The 24,518-nt window shown below is 54.7% G+C and overlaps 9 protein-coding genes across 9 annotated transcripts; 2 read left to right on the top strand and 7 right to left on the bottom strand.

Moving 5' to 3' along the window:
* Positions 1-359: 359 nt before the first annotated feature.
* On the bottom strand, positions 360-2,121 carry SPSK_01616 (L-ornithine N5-oxygenase; the record flags this gene model as incomplete). The annotated part of the gene is made up of 3 exons (XM_016728525.1): positions 360-440; positions 515-1,106; positions 1,175-2,121. 3 exons carry the CDS (start codon positions 2,119-2,121, stop codon positions 360-362), a joined length of 1,620 nt encoding a protein of 539 aa, XP_016589581.1.
* Positions 2,122-5,412: 3,291 nt separating this feature from the next.
* On the top strand, positions 5,413-7,143 carry SPSK_01633 (uncharacterized protein; the record flags this gene model as incomplete). Its single annotated transcript, XM_016728541.1, has 3 exons — positions 5,413-5,813; positions 5,870-6,459; positions 6,725-7,143. 3 exons carry the CDS (start codon positions 5,413-5,415, stop codon positions 7,141-7,143), a joined length of 1,410 nt encoding a protein of 469 aa, XP_016589582.1.
* A 1,272-nt stretch (positions 7,144-8,415) lies between these two features.
* Positions 8,416-10,568, top strand: SPSK_01526 (uncharacterized protein; the record flags this gene model as incomplete). Its single annotated transcript, XM_016728437.1, has 3 exons — positions 8,416-8,497; positions 8,557-8,983; positions 9,134-10,568. 3 exons carry the CDS (start codon positions 8,416-8,418, stop codon positions 10,566-10,568), a joined length of 1,944 nt encoding a protein of 647 aa, XP_016589583.1.
* A 143-nt stretch (positions 10,569-10,711) lies between these two features.
* Positions 10,712-11,767, bottom strand: SPSK_10419 (formin-binding protein; the record flags this gene model as incomplete). Its single annotated transcript, XM_016736840.1, has 1 exon — positions 10,712-11,767. One exon carries the CDS (start codon positions 11,765-11,767, stop codon positions 10,712-10,714), a length of 1,056 nt encoding a protein of 351 aa, XP_016589584.1.
* A 649-nt stretch (positions 11,768-12,416) lies between these two features.
* SPSK_01786 (covalently-linked cell wall protein) lies at positions 12,417-13,627 on the bottom strand (the record flags this gene model as incomplete). Its single annotated transcript, XM_016728689.1, has 3 exons — positions 12,417-12,811; positions 12,913-13,414; positions 13,460-13,627. 3 exons carry the CDS (start codon positions 13,625-13,627, stop codon positions 12,417-12,419), a joined length of 1,065 nt encoding a protein of 354 aa, XP_016589585.1.
* Positions 13,628-14,779: 1,152 nt separating this feature from the next.
* On the bottom strand, positions 14,780-15,088 carry SPSK_02066 (uncharacterized protein; the record flags this gene model as incomplete). The annotated part of the gene is made up of 1 exon (XM_016728961.1): positions 14,780-15,088. One exon carries the CDS (start codon positions 15,086-15,088, stop codon positions 14,780-14,782), a length of 309 nt encoding a protein of 102 aa, XP_016589586.1.
* Positions 15,089-19,116: 4,028 nt separating this feature from the next.
* On the bottom strand, positions 19,117-20,184 carry SPSK_01830 (uncharacterized protein; the record flags this gene model as incomplete). Its single annotated transcript, XM_016728730.1, has 1 exon — positions 19,117-20,184. One exon carries the CDS (start codon positions 20,182-20,184, stop codon positions 19,117-19,119), a length of 1,068 nt encoding a protein of 355 aa, XP_016589587.1.
* Positions 20,185-21,713: 1,529 nt separating this feature from the next.
* On the bottom strand, positions 21,714-22,573 carry SPSK_01898 (uncharacterized protein; the record flags this gene model as incomplete). The annotated part of the gene is made up of 2 exons (XM_016728797.1): positions 21,714-22,252; positions 22,318-22,573. The coding sequence occupies 2 exons, from the start codon at positions 22,571-22,573 to the stop codon at positions 21,714-21,716; spliced, it is 795 nt and encodes a 264-aa protein (XP_016589588.1).
* Positions 22,574-23,114: 541 nt separating this feature from the next.
* On the bottom strand, positions 23,115-24,202 carry SPSK_01820 (uncharacterized protein; the record flags this gene model as incomplete). The annotated part of the gene is made up of 2 exons (XM_016728720.1): positions 23,115-23,996; positions 24,053-24,202. 2 exons carry the CDS (start codon positions 24,200-24,202, stop codon positions 23,115-23,117), a joined length of 1,032 nt encoding a protein of 343 aa, XP_016589589.1.
* Between the last annotated feature and the right edge of the window lie 316 nt (positions 24,203-24,518).

The raw sequence follows: 24,518 nt of genomic DNA on the forward strand, positions 1-24,518 counted from the left end.
GGTACCAGGCCTAGTCCAGGGTCTATTAGTGGTAGTCAAAGTATAGCTGTGTGCTGGAACGGTCTAGCATTGTTTCATTTTTAATTCATCTTTTCTATGAATAATTTCCGTATTAAGCAATACACAAACACTGTCTGTGCGATCAAAGAGATTGGGGATAAGAAATGGTCAAAAAACTTTTTGCTAAATGCTGAGACTTTTTTTTTTATATATCGTGAAGTTTTTCCTGACGAAGTCTGGCTTATTTTGTTACCATGTACAATTGACAATTGACAATAAAATACTATGCGAATTCGAGTTTTTCAGTGTTCTGTCGCAAATCAATAATGAAATAATGCCAAAAATAAAATTCGGTATTTTCATCGTTTGTTGGCACCAAAAATTGATTCGACAATCTCGCCAGAACGAGTGGCAAGAACAGACAACAGTGTGTCGCTCAACTTCCAAAGGTTGTTAGCTTGAAAATGCACCAAAAGTATGACAAATGACGTCAACGAACATCAAATCAACGTACACCATGTGTGCCTTCACAGCATCCTTGCAGCCAGATGCCTGAGCCTGGCGCAATGCGCGTTGCGTCAAACTCGACGTGGTAATCGCGGGCAACGCGGAGCATCTTTGTCGGGGAGGCACCGTCTGACGCGGTTGTGTCATTCACCTCCCAGGTACCGATGCTGTCATCGTCCGTGCCGCTGGTAGCCCTCTTGGACTCCGTTTCCGGGAGAAGGGGCCACAGGCCCTTGAGCATAGTCACATGGCTATTTCGTTCGTAGCCGGTGGCTGCAATAACGAGGTCGACTTCCAGCACTTCGGGCTCGGCTGATGTGCCGCTTTGAACCGGTTCCACGACCAGGCGCAGGGCGTCCTTCTCGCCCGGTTCGACGCGGGCAACCTGAGTCGACCCGAGGATGCGGTGCGGCCACTTCTTTTCGTCTGTACCGAGCTTGCGGCGCTGGTGATACATGCGGTCGTAGAGATGTTCAATCAATTCGAGGCGCACTACACCATAATTGGTTGGACGGGCATCAACCAGAAGGTTCCTTCGGTAGCTAGCTGGTTTGGGATACAAGCTGTCAATGTACTCGGGATTAAAAATAGAGTTGACACTGAATACGAATTAGTAACGCGTCTCGAGTGTGACCGTTGGGACAGATCTTTGACTCTTGACACTTACAACGGAGAGTCGTCACTGGGGCGGAGGAACTCGGACCGCATCACAAGAAAGGTCTGCGAGTTCGGGTACAACTCTTGGATATTGTTGAAGATCTCAGCTGCACTCTGGCCGGCTCCAACGACAGCCACGCGGTACGGGGCATGCTGGTTGTCGAGGATTGTCGGCACAAGGTGGGCAAACTGAGAGGAATGAATGACGCGTGGGTGGGATGCGGACAGGCACACCGGCAGTGACGGCTTGCCGCCTGTGGCAATGAGCACATTGCGTGCTCGGTAGAGCTGTTCACGTCCAGATGTGACATCTCTGGCCACGACGCGGAATGTAGAGACAGTATCGTGTGCGGTTTTCTGTATCTTTTGGCCATCCTGCACATCAGCATCGACAGCCAAGACCTCTATATCGTAGATCACGGACTCGTCGAACGAACTTGCACACCAGCGGAGGTAGTCCTCATACTCGGCACGAGCAGGGAGGAAGGTTCCGAGGTTGGTGAAGTCGACCAAACGCCCATTCTCGTGGAGATAGTTTGTAAAGGTGAAAGCAGAACGCGGGTTGCGGAGCGTGGCCAGATCCTTGATGTAAGAAATTTGCATCTTGGCGCCGGGCAGGAGCATGCCAGCATGCCAGGCGAACCCGTGCTGCTTCTCGAGAAATAAGATCTTGGGCGGCGCTGCCAGTGTTCCCGCCTCAAGCGTATCATGGACAGCCACAGCAACCGCAAGACTGGCAGGGCCAAAGCCAACACAGATTAGGTCTTGAACTTCATCCGGCACGGCCGGCCGGAGTCGCGACTGATTCGCTGTCGAGTATACTCCATTGGTGCCATTAGTACCGTTCACACTGCTTCTGCCATTGACGCCATTAGACGTATGGCTATTTGGGCAGTGGCCGTTCCCATATGTCATGGGAGAGGTCGTCATGTTCTGTGCTTCTGAGATAGCTGGCATTGGACGATTTGTGGGCGTGAGCCGCGTTGTCAAAACAGTCTGGAAATCTTCTTGTCTAGGAAAGAAAAGAAGACGACTGGTTTTGGGTGGAAGAAACAGGCCCTTCTCGTCTGGCGTTGACACCGAAACAAGTAGCAGAACAGCGAGGATAAAATAAAGATAAAATAGCATGGGCCGGCCGTGTCAATCCACCTCCACAGAACCCTTGTCCTTGTGTTGTCGTATGTGCTGTACTTTGGTGTTTTTTTTGTAAACTAGAATCCTCTCTTGCGACGCTTTGTCTCCCTATTTCATGTGAATCCACTGTTGACGTATTATCCCTCTAGGCTCATCGGGTGGAATGTGCGCATGCCGAAGAGACACCCTTTCACAACTGCGGTGGTCCATGTGCATATTTCCTTAATGCTATTCCTGTTCGATGCTCTCTCTGGCGCTAACGGGTTTGTGGTGTCCTTGAGTCAGCTGGGGAACCAGCGGAAGGTGTGGGGCGTGGGATGTCTCTGTGTAAAAACACCGGATGCGAAAGGGCATACAAGAAGGGTTAATGAACTGGCCATTTTGTCTAGGAAGTTCATGTTGCCGTCTTCCAGTGGGTGGGCGGAACTGCTGACAAGTGGAATGTGCAGAAAAAGCGGCATAAAAAGCACACCATCTTGAGCTGGGCATTTCGGAAAGGCGACACGATTCCTATGTCCCTGTTCGTATACCAACTTTAATTGCTGCATGTATTCTCATACGAGGAGCGAAAGTGTTGCGGCCGGCGCGGTATTGAGGGCTCGTCATGACGATCTTTTTCCACCCACTTGTCCCCTTGTCTCTCAGGGCAGGTAGAAATAAAGTGCGGTATTCGGAGAAAACGCGTGGGATTCAAATGCGGCCCTTGTCTCCGTCGTAACAGCCTCCACGCGGCAAGGCAGCACCATGTAACAACTGGCGAGAGTTTTCTAGCCAGTCTTTCACGAAACAGCCAAGTTGGCCCGCTCGGTGCAGTGGCCCAATGGAGGAGAAGCCGGTGGCAGAGCAATAGCATTTGGTTCGCCATTTGAGGCATTAGATCCTGTCCGAGCTCCTTGTCCGTATCGTCCAGAGGTTTGACAGTCTCAACAGATGTCCACTTGGTCTTCATTCAGGGCAGGGCGACACGCCCGTAACTAGTTTGATGGGCCACAGCCATCCGAGAAATCCCCTAGAGTGGAGACAGACTTTGGGACCCAGATGCGATGTCGGCATTATCTCTAGATCAGATAAGATGTGCCAAGCCAACCAACAAAAACCAAGTTGGCTCTCGGTCATGAAAATATGCTGCAACGCGGACTTCTACCGTGATTTAGTCAGTTTTGTGGCTGCGGAGACTGGGTATTTTCGGCTCATAGGACGATCCTTGGTGCGCTCTTTTCAGGAACTGACGTGATTTGTTCTGGTGTTTGCAGCCAGCCGACGAAAGTACCAGGCGTCGATCGTCTTTCTTTTCTCCCAAGTCTGTTTTCCACCGCCGAGAGAGAGTGAGGCCAAGAAATACTCTCAACACCTCTTTACGCCACGGAAATCAATGCTGCGTCGCCAAGAGCCCCTGTAGTCACATTGAAAATTCCGGGCCCATCAACATGCACCTCGAAGTTAGCAAACGTCCGAAAGAGGAAGCTGGAAAGGTACACACGTTGACCTGCTGCTGTGCTAAAATCCAAGATGATCTGATAAGATGGCATCCACCCGCTGATCCGTGAAAAATTCTGTTGCCGGACGCGGCATACATGCAACGGTCGGGAGCGATTTCGGATGACCACTCAGAATAGGGGGTAGCATGTATGTCTGGAACGTCGCTGCAGTTGCAGCCCAATAGCGACAGAAAAGAAAGCAGCGAACACGGAGTGCACTCATAACTGCATGTTCGTAGCTGGCAGTTGCCGGAAGAAGACACGCGTCCTTGAGGATGCAGCAGATGCCCAAAGCAAAGGCACGTTAGATGGCAGCCAGTCGCCTCACACTCTTGTGAATATGTGCCGGAACTTATATGGAGGCGTGGGGGCTCACGGACGAGAGTCAGTAAGTCCACATTGATGATGACATGATGTAGGCTTCAAAAGGACGGCGAAAGATGACTGCGAGCCTTTTTAGGATGGTGGCACATGGTGATGGTGCTTGACGGAGAGAGCAGCAGGGGAAATGAAGAAGATCGAAACCAGTTGGCACCATAAAAACGAATGTCGAGGATTGGCCATGAGCAGGGAAGGACAACCAAGGCAGCGCTTGTGTTCGGTGTTGGGATACTACGACCAAGCAGCCCAACGTCGCTTCCACGTTTGTGTCATGTTTTGGAAAGTGCGACCTACATATGCAACTGCCGTGCCGTAAGCGACACTGGGCAGGAAAGAGCAAACGAGCGACCTGGCATGTGCAAAGTCTTTGTTTTACTTTTGTGTGACCCCGAAAGGAAGGAACACAGAAATTTTGGCAAGTGCAAACTACATCGCGAGGCTTTAAGGAAGGCAGCACCAACACAGGATGGAGGGTCACTCAAGGCTGTCCTGATGCGGTGATGCGTACAACAACAAATTTTGCATCGTGTTGAAACTATCTGTGTTCTTCTTGTTCGTCTGCCTGTTCACCAGCATGTTGCACAACCAAACACCAGCCAACGAATTTCTCCACACTGCCTCACTTTGTCCCGTCTTATGCTTGGCCGCATCGCCGGTACGCGTGCTCTGTGCGTCGTGCAGTGGACAGAATAAAGCAAAATATGGCAATGCCGTTATGCTCGACCGTGTCGCATTCTCCCCTGAGCAATACGAGTGCGTCTGCCAAGACGCAGTGTAATTTGGACAACAGTGTTAGTGCGCTGTCAACACAGCGACCCGCCAATGGCAGTTGCTGAAATGACATCCCTGTTTGATTCATTTATTTATGCTGCACTCAGCAAAGGTCTCATCAGGATAGGCTCAGCCTGGGGGCAGCGAACAGCCGGGTAGCCCAAAATACTTTATTTTGTGTTCCCGGGTCATGGGCTGGTTCTTGCCGGCATGGGGAGGGCCGTGAAATAAAGAGCTGGGGCAGCGAGAGGCCTGTGTATGGAGGAGAAGGCAGAAGAGGACGCTCCGGCAATGGCCTTTCTCGGTTGAAATCAGTGCGTAAGGAAGGCGTTATGTCCTCGTGGGTGGTTTTTCGGGTTCTTTCTCCTTGCTTTTAAACGGATTTATTGCAACGACGAACGGAAGCCGTCGAAGCGCTTTTCCATCGGAACGCCGGCGAGTATCATCACGTACGCGAGCCGCAGACGACTGGCCCCTCGCCGTCATGGATCTTCCCGAGGTCGTGCCTGACTCGTCTCTCGAAGCGGCGCCGGGCCGGTACCACAGCGATAAAGAAGCCAAATATGCCGTCGGCACGTCCGACTACAACGGCGACTACAACAATGGCCACTACGACTCGGGCCTTATCCCCGTCACATCAGTACACTCCTTCAAGATCGACGACACAGGCCAGCTCGTGCCTCCAGGCAGCGCGGGAGGCTCGTCGGGACGAAAGAAGATATGCGGACTACGGCCCAAGTTGTTTTGGCTGCTCCTCGGCGTTGGGCTTGTCGTCATAATTGCGAGTGTTGCTGGAGGAGTCGGCGGCGGGATGATGGCCGCTCAGTCACGGAAGGCGAGCAATGCGGAAGCATCTGCGACAAGTCCTATTGGGGCCCATAAAAGGTGAGCGTCTTTCTCATTCAGCTCAAGAGGCCTCTGGCTGACTGAAGCCGAAACAGTTCGTCGGCAGCAACTGCTACGAAGACTTCCCCAAAGGGTACAACTGCATCGGATGGTGGCAAGTCCACAAATAGTCCCGTTCATTCAACGGACACAGCGTCATCTGGAGGCAATTCCAGTGGTGAGGCCACCGGTTCAGAAACATCCCAAACCGCCTCGTCGACGGGTAAACAGAAGGATGCCAATAAGAGTACAGCTAGCAATAATAGTCCCGCTCAGAAGACGGTAACGACCCAAACGATCGCTGTGAGTACCACGACCAAAGAACCGGCAACGACACCAACAAAGCAGGCTGAGTCGACAACAGAGGCCGAGCCGACAACAAACAAGGCCGTGCCGGCCACGACCTCCAGCAAGACGACCGCGGCCGCCCCTGCACCCGCGCCCACATTCCTCAACAACCAGACCTACACCGCGACAGGGTTCGCCTTCCAGGCGTTCTCTGGGTCGGACTACTCGGGCAAAGTGTCGGACGTCATTCGTGATGAGGGCTTTCTCGACCTGTCGTTTTCGTCCAACAGCTACGTGTGGCTTCCCAACGGCGCCGACTGCTGCATCACGTTCTGCAGCGACAAGGCAACATCGGTGGGTTGGTGGTGCAACGAACGGCGACAAAAGGACTCGTCGGCGGCGTTTCCACGGGTGTGGATTGGGTGTGGTTCGACGGCGCATAAGGAGCACGCATGCTCTTGAATACTTTGGGATTGGATTCTGTTTGGGCGTCTTTCTATTTCCGGTGTCTAGTTCCAACTAATCATATTCTTTCATCTATGCAACTGCTTGCAGGCCGTGCTTGCTTCCTATCCTACCATTGCTGTCTCGCTCTTCTTCGATTTTGCTACTTCCGTTTTCAGATGCAGTGGCTTCCACGGCACCCTTTTCTAAATCCGATGGCGCCACTGCCGACCGTATCCGCTTGTCGTCACCCTCGCTCGAGTCCTCGGCGACGGCTGTGATTGCTGCGGCCTCTACCCCGACATCGGCTACTCCCTCACCATCGTCCGCGTGGAGTGACGACGTCCTCCGCCAGCCACCTGACGACCGCAACATGACCTGGGGCGTGACGGTGGTGATGGCGGTGAAAGAGAGGATGCGAAATTCCGTGAAGGAGGTGGTCAGGCAGAGGCCGAGCCATTGTGCCGTTAGTGACGGTCAAGAAGGCAGACTATCAGAGACAGCCAACGAGGTAAATGCACACCACAGTGGCAGTGAAAAAGACGAGGCTCAGAGTCGACGGTCTACGTTAAAAAATTTATCGGCCAGCGGCAGATGAAGCCGGTGCTGACGGCATAGCCAGCCTGCATAAACGTCGGCACCTGGCTGGCCGTCTCATAGGAGATGTTGAAGTCATCGGCAAGCACATTGAGGATGGGGTGGTTGTAGTAGAGGCTGCTGACTGTGAACATGCCGGCCTGTTTGTCGATGCAGAACCTGTCTGTGTCTGCGATGGTAATTTATAGGCCTCTGGCTCGTTATTTTTGTGTTTGTTTTCCGTCATGTTGGCAGCTGATGACGGATGACGGACAATTGGAAACGATGAAAACTAAAGAAACCATCGCAAAACATTTGCACAATTTCACGTATCATGAACCTCCACAGATTAACAACCCGACCCATCATGACTTCGGTCAAGATGATCCCCAGCGTCCGTCCATTGGGGTTTATTTTGCGGGGGATAGTGATAGCTAGGCTTGGCCGGGAACGGGAAGTCTTAACAAACGCCGGTCTAGCTCTTGTCTCTTATCAACTGCCGAGATGTTCTCGTTGAGTATCTGGCTGGCCGCACTGCTTTACTATGTTCCATGTTCTTCATCTCCTTTTAGTTTGTTCTTGCCTCTGGGACAAGCACCTTGTCGACGACCGCCGTTCCCCACCCGCTCCTGCCATTCTCGCATCCTTCGTCGTGTGGATGGGAAGGCGTGAAGGAGGAAGCTCGGAACATGACAAGGCTGGAAAGAACGACCCGGTCAGCTCCATGCCCTCTCCGTTGAGATTATGCAATATGTGCAAAGTTGACCTTGGACACCCAATCAAGGCAAGATGCGCTGTACCACCCAAAAAGTCTCCCATCACGACCACGTTCCCAATCATCACACTCGACAACTCGACATCTCGACGGCAACATGTATTGACAAATTTGTCTTTTTTTGTCTTGCTTCCTTTTGATTAGTGTACCGTGGAAATACCAGGCCGAGTCGGATCGTGGACAGGGATGCCCATTTGTCAATATTCGGTCGGTCAGCTTGGCGTCAGCGACGAAGGCCGTCCATGCATGTTCTCCCAATAGCAACCGGCACTGTAACTTGGCTACAGCAGCGTTGAGAGATTCCATATGCGCTTGTTTTGCCAAACTACACAGCCTCTTCCCACAACCGCACCTCGCTTCGAACGTGTCATTACAGTGCGACGTATATGAGGGCGGTTGTCAATAGTGACCACTTTTTTTTTTTTTTGAGAAAGAGATTCTGAAAGTTTTCTATTCTACACAGGACATCACCGCCTACCAGCACATACAACGACTTTTGTCATTCACCACAGCTGAACCATGTGGCCCTTTTCAGAAGCCTACCCTGAGCGCAAGGTCGGCGATGTCGATGGCGAGACGTTTGACTACATTGTCGTGGGAGGTACGCCGCTCTCTTTCGCTGTGCCTGCGTTGATCCTGCAGCTAACTTAACGTTCATAGGCGGCACCGCAGGCTCCGTTGTAGCCTCGCGCCTGTCGGAAGACCCGTCGGTCTCGGTCCTGCTCCTCGAGCGCGGCCCGCTCAAGGACGTCTTCATGTCCCGCATACCCCTGCTCTCGCAAAACTTCACCAGTTCGTGGTCCACGGGCGTCCAGGACCGCTTCTCGGAGCCTATTGCTGGGTACAACGACCGGCGATTGCAACTGTCGGGCGGCGAGGGTCTGGGCGGCACATCGCGGCTGAACGGCCTGCTGGTGACGCGCGGCGCGCCAGGTGGTTACAACGAGTGGGCCAGCGACTTGGGGCTCGACGGCTGGGCATGGGACGACATCGAGCCGTATTTTGAGCGGATGGAGGCGGCGGTCGACCGACGCGACGCAGATCACCGCGGACAGGAAGGCAGGCAAGGCAAAGCACATGGCGCCAGGTCCGTTTTGATTGAAACATGACACGGCTGACACGTCCTAGGGCCATTTGTCAACAGAATCGCTGACGGCCGGTACCGTTTCCATCCGTAGTGCGTCTCTCATAACATTGGCTTCCAGCATGCTGGTGTCATTTTGCTAACACCGGACAGCTTTGAAAAGGCGTGCAAGGCTGTCGGCCTGCCCGTTGAGACCGATTGCAATGCGCCCGCCGCCAGTGCCCAGGGTTACTTCTCCTTGGATGCCGCCGTCTACCAGGACGGCACTCGCGTCTCTGCCTACCGCGCGTACCTCAACAAGCGCATTGCCCTCGAGAGACGCGGCCGCCTGACCATCTGCACCGAGGCGCTGGTCACCAAGCTCGAGCTCAACGACGGCGTCGTTCCGGACAGCGATTCGGCCGATGCCAGAGCCACCGGTGTCTACGTCGCCTCGGCGCCGACCGACCAGGACGAAATCGGCAAGCCTGTCCTCGTTAAAGCCCGCCGCGAGATTATCGTCTGCGGCGGCGCCTTCCGCACCCCCCAGCTGCTCCTGCTCAGCGGTCTCGGCCCGCGCGCCCATCTGCAGGAGAAAGGCATCCCCGTCGTCCGCGACCTGCCCGCTGTCGGCCAGCATCTGTCAGACCACTTTGGCATCCCCATCATGATCCAGCTGCCCGTCATGGACACGGCGCACTCGGTGATCGAGAAGCCCCTGGTCGGCATTCGCAGCTTTGTCGAGTATTTGTGGAGCGGATCCGGCCTGCTGTCGATGCCGAGCAACACGACGACCATTTTTGCGCGCACGACGGCCATGGACGAGACGACGTACCGCACGAGCGAAACGCCCGCCCTCAACGATGCGACGCGGCCCGGCAACGTCCCCGACGTCGAGCTTATGCTGATTCCAGTGAATGCCATCAACCTGGAAGCCATCGGCTGTGCGCCCCATGCGGCAACGCAGGGACGCGGGTTCCTCACGCTGTACACGACCATGGTCCAGCTGCGCACGACGGGCCACCTGGAACTGGTGTCGACGACGGACCCCAAGGCGCACGCACGGGTGCACTACCCGGAGATGGTGGACGACGACGGCGTCGGCAAGGACGACTGGGCGGCCGTTCGCCGCGCCGTGCGCTTCACGATGCGCCTGGCCGACGAGTTTGTCCAGAATTCGGGCTACCCGCAGAAGCCTGCAGCCATACTGTTTGGGCCCGGCATGGACATGGACATCCTGCGCGACGTCACCAAGGGCCGCCCAGGCGAGCGGCAAACCACGCCCACGGCGACTGCGCCCACGCCATCGGAGTCGGGCGACATTCAGCCACTCGAAAAGACGTGGAAGACGGTCACGGACGCCGAAATCGACGCCTATGTCCGCGAGACTGGTCAGACCGGCCTGCACTTTTGCTGCACGGCGCGCATGGCCCCGACGGCCAAGGACGGTGTCGTCGACGCACGCCTCAAGGTGCACGGTGTGTCGGGCCTGCGGATTGCCGATGCGAGTGTCTTCCCGCGCATTCCGAGCGGGCACACCATGGTGCCGTCACTGATGGTGGGCGAGCGGTGCGCAGACTTTATCAAGGCTGCGTGGGCGGGACAATGAGCTTGAGGCGGATGGTGGCCTCTTGCCCTTTTGAATGTAGTTTGCAAAATAGTATTTCATTATTTCGTCTATAGGGTATATAAAATGTGACGTGCCATATCGTACAGGTGTTTCCAAAAACTGCGTCGTCTAAATAACCTGCGTCATCGCTGCCGCACCGTCTTCGTCTTGCGCTTCTTAAAGACAATGGCTGCGTCAGACGAACGCGGCTTCTCCTCGGGTGCTTCGGGCATCCCCTCCGGTGCCGCTTCGAGGCTCAACCCGCTCCCTCCCTCCGCTTCCTCTTTAATCTTTGGTGGCTGTGGCGCCGCATCGACCAGGCTGTCGGCCGAAGCCGTGGCTGCGCCGCCTTCCTTCTTGACGTCCTGCTTTGTCTCCACCGTCGGCTTGTCTGTGTCCGACGTCGCCCCCTCTGTCTTTGGTGCCGGCGTCGTAAGTGCACTGCTCAGCAACCTGTCCAGATCGCCTTCGTCATCATCACCACCGCCAGCCCTGCTGCCGCCCGCCGTGCGCGCGTCTCGTCCCCAGTGCCGTGGCTTCTTGAACAGGCCCTGGACGGCCGCGTCCAGGTCAACCTTGTCAAACTCTGCATGGCCGCCCTTGCTTCCTCGTCCTTTGTCGTATGCATCGTCGCTGTCGCCGCCGTCGTCGTCGTCGCCAGACCTTCGTGGCCGTTTGCGCACGCCGACCGACCGTGTTGCCCCCTGTCCACCCACTTTCTTGCCGTCGTCGTCCTCGACGGCGACAACGCGCGTCTCCGTCACGGTCCAGTCGCCGGCCATGGCGAGGTCGGGACGGAACGCGTCGGGGATGCTGACGCCGAGCTCGGCCAGCTGTTCGAGCTGTTCGCGGGGCGGGCCACCGCTGGAGGCGCTGTTTGGTGGAGGTCGGGGGTGGGCGTGTGGTTGGTGTGGAGGTGGCGGCGGTGGCCGAGGTGCTCTGGACTGTGTGGACGTCGATGGCGTCGAACCACCATCCCCCCCAACGAGCGAGTTCAGCCGTTCCACCTCCCGCTTCGCCTTGTCCTTCTCGCGCTCCTCGCGCTCGTAGTCGCGGTGCAAGTTGCGCAGTGCGCGCCGGACGGCAGACTGGTGCTTGCCAGTGGCCTCGTGGTTTGCGCGTCCGAGTTTCGTGTCGGTCACGTATACAGCGCAGTTCTTGCACCAGTATTTGGGCGTCGATTTCCAATAGTCGGCCATCTTGAATATGATGTGGCTGACAGCCTGTCGTGATTCTGCTGTGCTTTCTTGTCGTATGGCAGCTTTTTCATGATGTTCGGAAATGTTGCCTGCTAAGATGTAACTACAGATTTCGAGACTTACTTGGTCACATGACCACGCGCACTCATTTTGTGTTGAATCGTTTCGCCACCTCAATTTGCAGACTACTCTTCTCGTTCTCTTCGTTTCCTCTTTGTTCAATATTGTCGCTGCGCCGTTATTTCACGCATTCGTTGTGAGATTAATTATACTTTTTTTTAATTGTTTACAGACGCATGCGCGCCTTTTCTATCTACTCCGACGACGGTGGCTTCTAAAACATACCTTGTCTCCCATCTCCAACGGAATCCACTCCCAACAAACATTAAGCTTAGGAGAACAAGAGAGCCAGAAGAGCGAAGGCAAAACAGGAATAACAAAAAAAGTGCCGTATGGACATGAAGGGAAAAGAGAAGCAAAGACGCGTAATTCTCGCACAGTACTCTATCCCATATTGCTAATCCAATACGTCTTTCGACCTGCCCGTTGCTCCGTAACTTAAAATGGAATAGAAAAGGAAGGAATTATTCGTGGTGAAGAATCCTTTCTTTCGTCTCTAGTTTGCATCCCTCGTTGTTTGCAAAACTGTTTACAACAAGAAGTAGGCACCGGCCATGGACATGGCCAGAGCAGCAAAGGAGCCCAGGCTGACAGTGGCACGGAGAGCGCCGCTCGTGCTAATAGGCACCGGGCCGGTGGTGGTGCCGCCAGGGGAGCTGGTCTTGGCCGAGGGAACGGCAGTACCGTTCTTGGCTGCAGACGACGACTTGAACGAAGCAGGAGCAGTGGTGGCGGCCGGGGTAGTAACCTGGACTTGGCCATCAGAGGTCTGGACGACAGCAGGAGCCGTGTTGGTGGTCGCCGGCGTGGTAGCCTGGATCTGGCCATCCGAGAACTGGCTGACAGGGACACCAGTGTTGGGGTTCGCCGCGGTCGTAGCTGCGGAAATCTCGGCGCAGGGGGTGGTGTGGCCCTGGACTTGACCTTGGGAAGGTTAGTGTTTTGCTCCAAGACACAAGCATGGAGATTGAAAGATAAAGGTAGTAGAAGTAGAGAGAAGCATAACAAAGCGTGGGAAGCCGTACCGTCGTTAATCTGGCAAATGGGGACGGGGATTGTGGTGGTGATGACCTGCGGCTGGCCGTCGGAAATGGGCTTCACAATCGTCGTGGTGATGACCTGCGTAGCAACAACCTGGCCGTCGTTGGACTCGGCTGCGTTGGGACCGCTACCGCCGCACGGCATGGCAACGATCTCGACCGCCTCGCACTGGGGGGCCCAGTTGCGGTCGTAGAGGTTGTAGAAGTCGCCCGACTTGCACTGCCACCACTGCGTCGAGCCGCCCAGAGCGAGCGATTCGTTGCCGCAGACGGAGAAACCGGCCGTGTAGATGGCACCAGCCTGCGGCGGGCCGTCGAATTGGAATTGGTAGTTGGAGGCAATGTAACCAGTCCGGCCCTTAGCATCGGTCAGGACACCGTCGGCCAGGGTCAGGAGCAGGGCACCGTTGCTAGAGCAAGTGCTGCGCTTCATGTACTGGCGCCGGTTCCAGTCAGTATATGGCCATGGCATATGGAATATGGTGGACTATGAAGAGGGTAGCAAAGAAGCAGACGTAGAACAAAAACTCACAGGCCGGTCACGCTTCTCGTTCTTGACAACGACCACAGTGACCTCGAACTTGTCCTGGACGGACCCGTCACAGCCAGCGGGGGCCGAGGACTTTGGGGCGATAGCCGAAGTGACACCATCGGCGATGACGCCGGCGGCGAGCGAGAGAAGAGCAACGGTGGACTTCATTGTGAATGTTGAGGTCAAAAGGCAATATAATTAATTGGTGTTGTAGACAAAAACGATGGACGAGTCCAAAAAACGAGCGTCAACAAAAAAAAATGATGAGCTGATTCCAAGCAAAAACAGGTGGTCAAAAACTCCAAAGCGAGAGAGGAGAAGAACAGAGAAGAGAGGTCTGATTTTGTAAACAACAAGTGTAAACAAGAACGACCATACGGAAACGGGAGGACTTTGTGTATAAACGAGAGATACACAAGGGAGGAAGGAGCAAATAGTTGACGTATCCAGGTATGAGACAAGAGGTCGGGAGGAAGGAAGGGGGGAGGAAAGAATGACACAGAGGGAAGGGACGACAGGGAGAAAGGGGGTTCATATATGTGTAGGTAGGCCATTCCTTCGCTGGCTCCTCTTTTTCGGCTTCAATGCCATTTTTTTTCTTCTTCTCTTGTTCATGGCATTCTCGCCTTCGGCCATCGCTAGACTGCAGTCTTGTCGGGTTTTCCCACGTCACTTGTTGTCCTGTATGTTGCCTCTATATGTAAGCCAGATGGAGCCCGGCTCCAGAAGCTACATACAGAATACTAGGAAGGAACACTAAAAAGGTGGAGGTCGTGGTGGGGTATTACAGGTGGAGGTCGCTCAACATGCGTATGCAGAGACGAGAAGCAGGAGGGCCTGAGAAAAAGAAACAGAAGGAACGATGGGCTATCTTCACACCTCGGGGTGGTGTTGTGGTCATGAGGTCTCCTGCCTTTCTCCTGGCTCAAGAGGACGGCGTGGGCGGGGACGTGAGGAGCCGTGGGGAGCAGCCAGACATGGCCTTCAACGGCAGGAGCCACAGCCAGTTCGTTCATCCTTGCACGGCGATCAGTTTGTTTGCAGTATCATTTGTCTTTTCTGTATCGTTCGTAGTTCTGGCAAAAAACTCACGCATCTCCACTCAACGACGCAACGTACGACGTATGCTCTCGAGAGCATGTCCTGTATGTCCGCTTACCGTTGGGCGGCAAAAGATTAGGGAGGTTCATCTGCATGGCCTGAAGTTCTGAACACATCTTGTCACAGTGATTGTCCCTGCAGAACAAGCGGCATGCTTGAAGGATGTGTTCCCCTTTGTATGGTGAGAGGTGTTGGCAGTGGCTCCATCTTTTCGGCGTGTCAACTGTGCGGTGTTTTTTCGTTTTTCTTCTGTGGCTTCTCTCTCCAGCCTGAAGCCGCCTCGTCTCGCTCGTTCGTAAGACTTATTTTCTTGTTTGTCTCTTGTCTCTTGTCTCTCGCTTCATCCTTGCAAATCAGGAAGCAGAGTCCCAATACCATGCATTCAACCTGACCGACTCGTTTGGTGCTGCAAGTCTCATTTGTTGAAGCCACCAGCCTCTGCACTAACTCCTCACCTCCCTCCGTCTTCTCTCCCTGGCTACCTCCTGCATCCTCTCTGCTGTCTCTTGCGTCTACGCGCTGCGCCATCTCTCCATTCGCAGCAGCTTGCTGTATACGACACACAGATTGGCTCAGATAAGTGGGCTCGGGACTTTTAACTGGACAATGGATCCCAGGTGCGTCCTTTTCTACGTCAAAAAGCTACATTTACTTTTTTTGCAACTTAGTTATCCTGTTGTTCGCTTCAGCTATCTGTCCCCCCCTTCTGCCCTTTTCTACGTTTCGCGTGCAGTTCATCGTAGCTTTCAAAAGGCACATACGCTAGATGTTAAGGGCATATTTAGCGCTGTCTTCTCCGACGTTGAGGCCGCACTCAACGACCAGCGAACAAAGGACAGCACACCAGTGCAAGCTAATTCTCAGGTACTCAGGTACCGGCGCAGATTGGTTGGCCCTTTTCTGCAATTCCTAAAAATGGAACAAAAGAGCTCTTTTAAAAGACAAAGGGGTAGGAGCTTTGACGAATCGGCACATTTGCGTCCGTCGGTCGTTCCAGCTCGGTTGCGATTGACCTCACTTCGTTCAATGTTTATATCGCAGCAACATTCATAAAACATTTGAATCCTAATAAGCGTGCTACGTATATTTCTGGTCCTCGTATGTCGTAAGAACGTGAACAGGCCTTAAACGGTACCCAGAGGTCCCCCATGCTTGGCATAAGTCCTGACCTGGGCTAGGATGCTCCTTCCAGTTCCGCGGACGCACTCGATCGGTCGGGACGATCTGGCTGTCCACTTGGCAAGAGCAACAAAAGCGACCCACAGTAGAATGCGACGGTACAGGGAGTCGCTTCCTCGGCTGCTTCCACGCCGCTGGAAGCGATTCTCGGCCGCTGTATCGTTCGATCGAGGACGAGTACTATTACTTTGAAAAACATTGCTCCGTTAACTCGTCTTATGGAGTGCGTCGCACAAAGTCACCCAGGCGGAAGTATTCTGTACGGACAAGGTCGTGGACGCGGAGAAAATGGCAGCCCCTCTTTCTGCTGCCTGTCTCCACTTCGTGACGTCTTTGGCTGGTAATCGGAAAGCGTGGTGTCTCAATCGATTTTGCATCGATCAGGAAGGAGCAACGGGTCCAAAGAAAAAAAAGGGGAAGGATCGCCAAATGGGGCAAAGGTGAGAGGAAGGAGCAAAGGCTGAAAGGGTGTACAACATAAAAGGAAGGAATGGAGGCAGAATAGAGAGAGGGAGGGAGGTGCTTAGAAGAAAGGGGGCACACGACAGGGAGAAAACATGATTCTTGACAACGTGTAAAGGCTCAAGAATAATTGCATTGTACATTCCAGTGTCTCCAGTGTCTCCGGTCTGGCCAGACCAAACTCCAAGGGAGGATATTGCTGCTCACAAACACTTGATAACCCAGTACATCGGAATGGCCGCTACAAGAATGCAAAAGAGGCTGCCTTTGCCATACCCAAATTTTCAAAGAACATCACCTTGTCTTCGTTCCCCAACTAGCGATTTTGTGCTAGATGAAGCTACCCAGAAAAGCACTAATGTTAAGCTGGGTGGCCGCCGAGGAAGCCATGGTCGACCATGCGATCTGAAAAAAGGGGGTGGGGGGCGAGAAAGGCCGTCAAGTTCCATGCGCTTTCGTCCTTCTTCTTAGGCCCAACACACGGTGTGCTTACCATCACCAACCACGGCTCAGTGCAACAGCCAATACGAGAAATTGTCGATGGCCCAACAGATGCGGAAGCAACGTTGTCGGAAATACAATTTGTCTAGCGAACGTCATAGATCGAAAGCACTTACAAAATGCTTGACGTTCGCCGCCCTTGCTACTTTGGCTCGCATGGTCCTGTTCAGGGGTGTGCCTTGACATCTTTCTTTTTTCCTCTCCTCTTATTAGTTTGCAACCCGTCCGGAGTGCGGGATACCTTCCTGGCAGAAGCCCACGCCTCTGTCGATATCGACAATACACAATGTGGACGCAAGGGATGCTTCAAGTGGAGCAATAGAGCAGGCATAAGTACAAATCGTACAGACTGAAAATTCCAAAAGAGAGTCTAAGAAAAGAAGTGGCCAGGCAAGTAAGGATGTAAAAAGGCGCACCGTCTTCCACGACATGGGCACTACGGCGTGCAGCGACCTCTCCACATCGTTCTCTGTCTCGCACGTTGTTGGAGAGAGTTGATCGGCCTTGCCTCGCTGCTCGGATGCTCCATTTTTACTGGTCACCGGCTCCGCGCTTGTTGATAGTCAAACAGGAATAGGGGGTGCGAAAAGAGTGGGTGGTTGGTCAACAAGTCGTTTCATGGCTTGCAGTGGTGTACATCGATGCTCCGTACAGACTCAGATCGTCTAAAGCACACAACAACATCCTGGCCAAAAAAAATGGAGAAATGGCTAGGGCTGTCCTGCGAACAGGTTTTTGCTCAAGCTCCAGTTTCTAGTCTCCAGTCTGCAGTCTCCGGTCTTCCTACGACGACAGGACGGCACGGTCGAGACTACACATAAGAACAACAGAAACAACGAAAACGAAAACCGGAGAATGTGGTCAGAATATGGTTGCTGAGTTGTCGTCCTTCAGAAATAAAAGTGGGAGCAAGTTTCCACTTTGGGAGTTTTTAACTACTAGCGCTTCGCCACGAACCAAACCACCGACGACCACCGCATGCCGGGACTTTGGCTGGCATAACATGTGCGCACAAGTACGTCGGCTGCACACATGACCAAAACCATCTCCAACTCGTATCTCTAGAACGGCTCTTGACGGTATAATTACTCTCAGATGCCCATCCACCTCTTGCTTGCTTGGCGGATGAGAGCTGCCAGGCTGGTGCCTGTGCTCCAATGATTCTGCTTGCCATATTGATTTTATTTGGGACCGTACTTTGCCACGCCGAGCTTCTGCCGCTTGTGGCATCGACGCTTGAGGCTTTGGAGGGCCAGTTGATATGACTGGCGGTAGGTTTGGTGTTTTTCACCATGAGACCAGGCTCCTTGATCTTGGACCTTTGGACGTGGAAACAGTTCGGGACAACTGACATGAGAGATTCTACACGGCCGAGGACCAAAAATGATCCGAAGACATTTTGCTTTATATCGTATCTCGGCGTATGGTACTTTTGCCCCTCCCAGTTGCTGTTTTGTTTCGTATTGGCTAACCACACAGCCACTCTCACGGTCAAAGTAAAAAAAAATACGATTTACCGGTGGTCTGAATTCTCGTTGCTGCCCACACTGACCATGTCGCAAGTGAAAGTACGACGCATTACTGTGCAGCAGTTTTGCGATATGCGAGCAAAAGGCGTTGTAACTCATCATATAATTTGCTCGTCTCGTCTCGTACCCAGAATGTAAACAATATCGGCCACATGCATAGCATTTTATGCGTAATTTATCTCTTTCATCGTGTATGTACGTCTCTTTGGTCACCAAGCCTGCCCAGTCCCTCGATTTGACCCTCTACACCTTCCAGGATGCCGCCTCAGAATCGTGCTCAGTTGTCCACACTGGGTCGCCGCATGATTTGAACCCGAGCCACAATGGCAGCGTCCACCTCTCCGTCAGTCTCGGCACCCAGACCGGCTGCCGCGCTTTCTTGCTGGTATTGACTGCGGAAGACAGCCCTGCAAAAGGCCTGAAGACGGTATGACCGTCGCCGAGGCCGGACCTAAGCCGGCTGTTTCTGCAACAGTTATGTTATGCGTTCTGGGTAATAAGACCAGGAGGGAATACACCGTGGAAGGTGCTGTAGAAGACATGAGAGCAGTCGTGCAGCCCCGGTGTAAGTCGGAAGTGGGTCCCGGGTGTTTGGCAGACAATCATCCGGAAGTCAAATTAGCCCAGCCGCTGGACTAGAAGAGAGGCTGACCGAAACAGAGGGAATAAACATTTGAATAAATATTTTTTAAAACAATTCAAGTACGAGTCGTCGTAACAAGGTATAAAATAAAATGCAATTGTAAATAGAAAGGGAAATAGAACAAATAATGAACCAAACGAACCAAAAGACAGAGTATCCAAAATCCGTGTACCGTGTCGAGCATAAACATTATATTAGTGAAGGAAAACAAAAATACAGAGACTGCGACTGTACCGACTCTACTAGCGCGGCGGATAGTATGGCTGCTGCTGCGCTTGGGAGGAGTAGTAGGGCTCGGGCGTGTTCTGTGCAGGGCCAGCAGCGCTGCTGTACTGATGGTGCGGCTGGTACTCGGGGGCGGGAGTCGCGGCGGGGCTGACAATGTGTTGCGACGGCGCGTAGGCGGCGGCCGCGGCCTGGGCGTGCGGATCGTAGACCGCTGTTGCCTGCACACTGCCGGCGTAGCCAGCCGATGCACCACCAGCACCGTAGGTGGCCGCTGTCTCGTAGGGCATGGGTTGTTGTGGCGGGACCTGGGAGGTGTAGGGCTGGACGGGCGCCAGGCCAGCAGCAGCAGCAGCAGCATCACCGGGCGCAGCCGCATAGCCAGGGTAATCCGGATCATAGCCATGGGCCACGGGGCCGCCGGCCGGCTCCTGGCCCTGGCCCTGGTCCTGGCCCTTCATTTCGACGACACCGGCGTCGTTGCTCTGGATGCCCTGCCTCTGGGCCTGCAGGTGCAGCCGGACCTGGTGTGCGAGGTAGGCAAAGGTGGCGACAAACAGTAGCATCAGCAGGGCCGACAGGCCGGCAATGGCGCTGATCTCGGCCAGCGCGACCTTGCCGGCGACGGCAGACCGCTTTGTGCGTGGATCTCGCCTGCGCGAAGTGTAGCATGTGTTGGCATTGAAGGTGCTGCCGTCGTCGTAGCACTCGGCGGAGGTCGAGTAGCGGAAGGTGCCGCGCAGGGCGGCGTTGGCGCCCATGGAGGACAGCCAAAAGACGACCATGAGCAGGTCGAGGGACAGCACGGCCCAGTAGTTGTAGGCGGCGCGGGCACCCACGACCTTTTCGGTGACGATGACATAGACGGCGATGATGATGGTGAAGAGGCCGCAGACAAGGGCAAAGGCGTAGGGCCCGAGAACAAGGCCGTGCATGAGCATGCCAGCCATGACCATGATGATAAAGGAGAGAAGGATCTGGAAGCCGCGGGCTACGAGAAAGGGCACGGGCATGAAGAAGACGGGGTACGAGCCAGGCGTACCACCGTCACCACTGACGGGGGAGGCGTATGTATTGGAAGCCATTGCGTATGGTCGACAGGATAGGTTTGTCGTGGGGCGTCAAAACGTCGACGTTTGATGAGGCTCAAAATACGGAATAAATGGGGGGAGAGGAGAGGAGAGGAAGAGGGAAGAGCGACAAAGGAGAAGAACAAAACAGGAAAGAATGATGGAGAGGCTGCCGCGATCTTTAAGCAGACGAACGAAGGAAGGCACGAGAATGGACATATACGGCAAGTGCTGCCGGCCACGGGTGACACTGACTCTGCAGTATTTCGGCCAGCACTGTAAACAGCACCTGTGCGTTTTCAGCTCAACAGCCCAAAAGCCGCGCTACAGCTGCTACATCAAACTTTCCGATGGAAACAATAGCTTTTCACTTTTCTATGCCCAGGCCAGCAAGCCCAGCCACAGCCGAACATCAAGACAAAAGTGTGGGTGGGCCGCCTTGCGGAAAAGAGGAACGCGCGAGGCCTCGAGAGGAAAAGGAGGACGGAGAGGGCTTAAGCTTCGACGGTTTCGCGCGTCAATAGTCTGTTTTTTTGGTGGGCAAGGTGGAACATCGTGAGGCTGTTTCCCTCGCGTGGCGTTTCGGGACCTTCTTGCGTTTACCGTGCAGAGAGAGCAAAAACTCCAAATGCTGTTGTTCAATACTCGACGAGTGCCGCGAACCATATTATCACAGGGCAGCCTTGACTCCAAGTTTATCAATTTGGTTCATAAACATGGCCAAGGTCGGACGAGGCCAATCTCAGTCCAATTTGCCAAGACGCCCCGTCCCGCTGTCAAGTCAGCGCCAAATCTGACATCTCACAGGAGTGGACGAAAGTTGAACAACGAAAGAGGACTCACCGCAGTCTTGGACACAGAAGTATGAGACAAGCGTGGAGGAGCCAACACAGATTAACGTTTTGTCGACGATCGAGTCGTCCGTATGATGTTAACTAGATTTCCTTTGTGTCGTCCGTCGTTTGCTCCTCGCGAGGGCAGTGCAAAATGGGCCCAAGGCGCACTTCTCTCCAACACACATTGTGGAATTGTGGACTGCACAAAGTAGTGGGTCCAACAGCCACGCAGAGCCGCCCATTTCCGTCGTCGTTTTCTGTCCTATGACAAGTGCGGAAAAGACTGTTGGTGCTGGGGACCCCCTGTTGTCTTGGACCGAGACCAGAGACCATACGAGCAAGTGGGGAAAGCATAAGTGTTAGACGAAAGGGTCTTTCATTTCCAAGACTTTTTGGTATTCACTTCTAGCTCCGTATTTGGGCCGTCATGATTTGGTTAGACCTGCGATGAGCCTCATTCTGATGCCGCTTCTTGACGTCCATAGGATCATATTATTTTGAAAAGAAGGAAGGCAAAGGAAGATGAAGAAAGATGACAGGAGGATGGGGAAAAAGGAAAAAAGAAAAAGAAAAAGAAAACATAAAGAACGACAGAAACGACGTTGCCAGGGTATCCCAAAACACTAAATGAAGCAGCAATCGACACCTATTTGCAGGTTCCGCGGGTCAGCTTGTGCTGTTTGGCAGTTTGCGTCAAATGGAAGCCACCTAGCCAGCCACCGAGTCGACCTTTGTCGTGGCGGCTGTCCCAGGCACGGCCGTCGACTCCATGGACACCACCGCCCTCGTGGCGTTGAACAGTCGCATTTTCCGCAGCATCGCGCCCGCAGGATCGTTGACCTCGCGCAGGAACGCCTTGCCGTCGTACGTGTCGCCGTCCAGCTGCGCGACCAGCGCCTTGGCCGCGCCAATCACCGGCTGGACGAGAACGGCGACGCCCTCCAGTCCCGCGCGGGCGGCGGCGGCCTGGCCAAAGGCGGTGGCCTCGTCGACGATCTTGTCGGCCTTGAGGAGCAAGCACTTGCCGTCGCAGGTGGGGTCCGATGCGGTGTCGGTGACGGTTTCGGTGTCGTTGTCCGTGAGGGTGAGGTCCGCGAGGGTAGTAAACCTGAGGCCGATGGCGCTGGCGATTTCGGTCGTCGAATGCAAGATGCTCTCCAGGGCCACGAGGGGCGCGCGGACAAGGTCGGCAATGCCTTGGGCGGTCTGGAACGAGACGCGCTTTCGGCTGTTGCTCATCATTTTGTCTGAAAGGGTTAGCCATGAGCGATGGCCGGGAAGAAGGGCAAAAAAAGAAGACGAAGAAGCGCACTGGCTGTGATGCCCATCTGAATGAGGCGGTCGTTGACATAGTCGAGCGACTTGGAGGCTTCGTCGAGCATGGCGTTGGGAATACGGAAAAAGGACTCCTTCTGAAAGGCGGCAGTACCAGTGCCGGCAGCCGTTGAGGCCGGTGCTGATGCTGCGGTATCGGCAGCACCAACGGCAGCAGCGTTGATCTGTGCGGCACCAGACAAGGCCGCGAGCGCGGCCATGCTGCCAGCCACAGCGAAAGCACGGAACCGCATCGTGACAGTCAAAACGAGGGTAGACCCCAGTGTAGAACGAGCGTGGGTGGGAAAGAATGAGGGAAGGATGAAGGAAGAAGAATGAAAGTTGGGAAGCTATGAAAATAATAGACTAGCAAGATATGAATGCATTGTCTTGAGGTTTCGCCATCAATTTTGTGCCATCGTCCCTCTCACATCAACTTTGAATGTTCATCGCGGGACTCTGAAACGTTGCTGATTACGGCTTCGTTGAGGTGGACTGTTGGTTGGGAGTTGTTGGACAATACTAACAAAAAAGCAAAGAAAAGAAACGCAACATCTGCGGACAGTCTGTCAGCCACTTGCTGGTGTTTACAATTTGCCACTTTGAGCAAGATGTACACTACATTGTTGCGGACAAGACAGTGCGTCGCTGTCGACCAACAGACCTGACCTTACGTCATGGGCGAATGTGCTTATTCCGGGACACCTCGTAACGAATAAGAGGATATATGTAGGCAGAGGGAAGACTTGGTAGCTTCCACTGCCATTTCCGTTGCCACTCCTCAACTCCATGCCCTCACAGACTCCGTTTCAACCGGGCCGTCATACTGCGCAGCCTCTCGTCGTCGGCGTCGACCAGCGAGCTGAACCAGACCTTGTCTGCCCTTTGGCTGTCCTCGCCCTCTCCCGCCTCTCCCGCCTCTCCCGCCTCTCCCGCCTCTCCCGCCTCTCCCGCCTCTCCCGCCTCTCCCGTTTTCTCCGTGTGCGTGTTGCCCAGTAGAATGGGCGCTGTGTTTATGTAGAGCGACTCGTAGTGGCCGGCCGGCACCACAAATGTCTCGTGAAAGGCGCTCAGGTGGGGATAGCGGCCGCTGCTGCTGCTTCTGCGGCTGTCCCCCGCCACCGTCGCCGTCCTCCCCGTGAGCCACGCCAGCGCCTCCCGGTGCACGGCACTCGCCGCGAACCGCTGCAGGCCGTGGACGTCGCGAAAGTACAGCACCAAAAAGAGGGTGTCGTGCGACGTGCGCGCCGCCGCGCCGCCCCGGAACAGGTCGCCGCCCAGCAGCCCATAGACGGTCCGCTCGCGTTCGAGGGCGGCGAGCGTCGCCCGAAAATGGCGCGTCATGGCCTGCGCGCCGGGCGCCAACACGCCGAGCGGGTGGTTGAAGCGGGCGCCAAAGTGGAAGACGACGACGCTCTCCTGGGGTGGCATGGTTGGTGCGTAGCGGCCGTGTGGCGTGGGCATATGGGCCGTGGTGCGTCCGGGGAGGACGCCCGCGCGCATGCCGTGCCGCGTCGGCAGCAGAATCTGGACGAGCGTGACGGCCGCGGCGAGGACGAGCAGAGCACCGGCCGGGATCACGCAGTAGGGCATCGGGACAGCCGCAGAAACGGCAAGCTGCAGGCCGGCGCCGATGGCCAGCAGCGTGTGCAGCCGGAAAGCATCCTTGATGATGTGCTAGACACGGTCAGAGAGGGCGTCGGAATGGTGAGCAAAGGGGCAAAACGACATACAGCCGGCGCTATTTGAGTCCATTGGGTGGGCCGCACCGTTGTCGGCGCCACGACGCTGCGAAACTCGCAGTCCTGCGGTGGAGACGGCACTGTATCTGGGTGCAGCCCTCCGCTGGTGTTGGTGCTTTCGTCCATGGTCGTCTTGAGCATACTATCGTTGTGTGATGACAGTATGTTGCCAGAGAGACAGAGTCATATATCTCCATTCTTGTAGGGGCCGCCATGATTCTCAAACGAACGCAACGGCGACTGGAACACGCGAGACGTTGGTCCCACACGTTGTTACGCGAGCAATGGATCCAGGCGGTGCGTTGTGCACGTTGACCGCTGCTCACCATCCGCTTCCGTTTGCGTGTCCATCTCGTTCCGTCACGCAAAGACCGTTTGACTCCTGTCCTTCGCTGTCTAGGCCTGTCACTGACTCGCACCGGTCGCCGTGGTACCTGTCAGAGTCTCTCATGTGAGA

This window comes from Sporothrix schenckii, assembly GCF_000961545.1.
Source record: "Sporothrix schenckii 1099-18 chromosome Unknown Cont42, whole genome shotgun sequence".
NCBI classification, from domain to species: Eukaryota; Fungi; Ascomycota; class Sordariomycetes; order Ophiostomatales; family Ophiostomataceae; genus Sporothrix; species Sporothrix schenckii.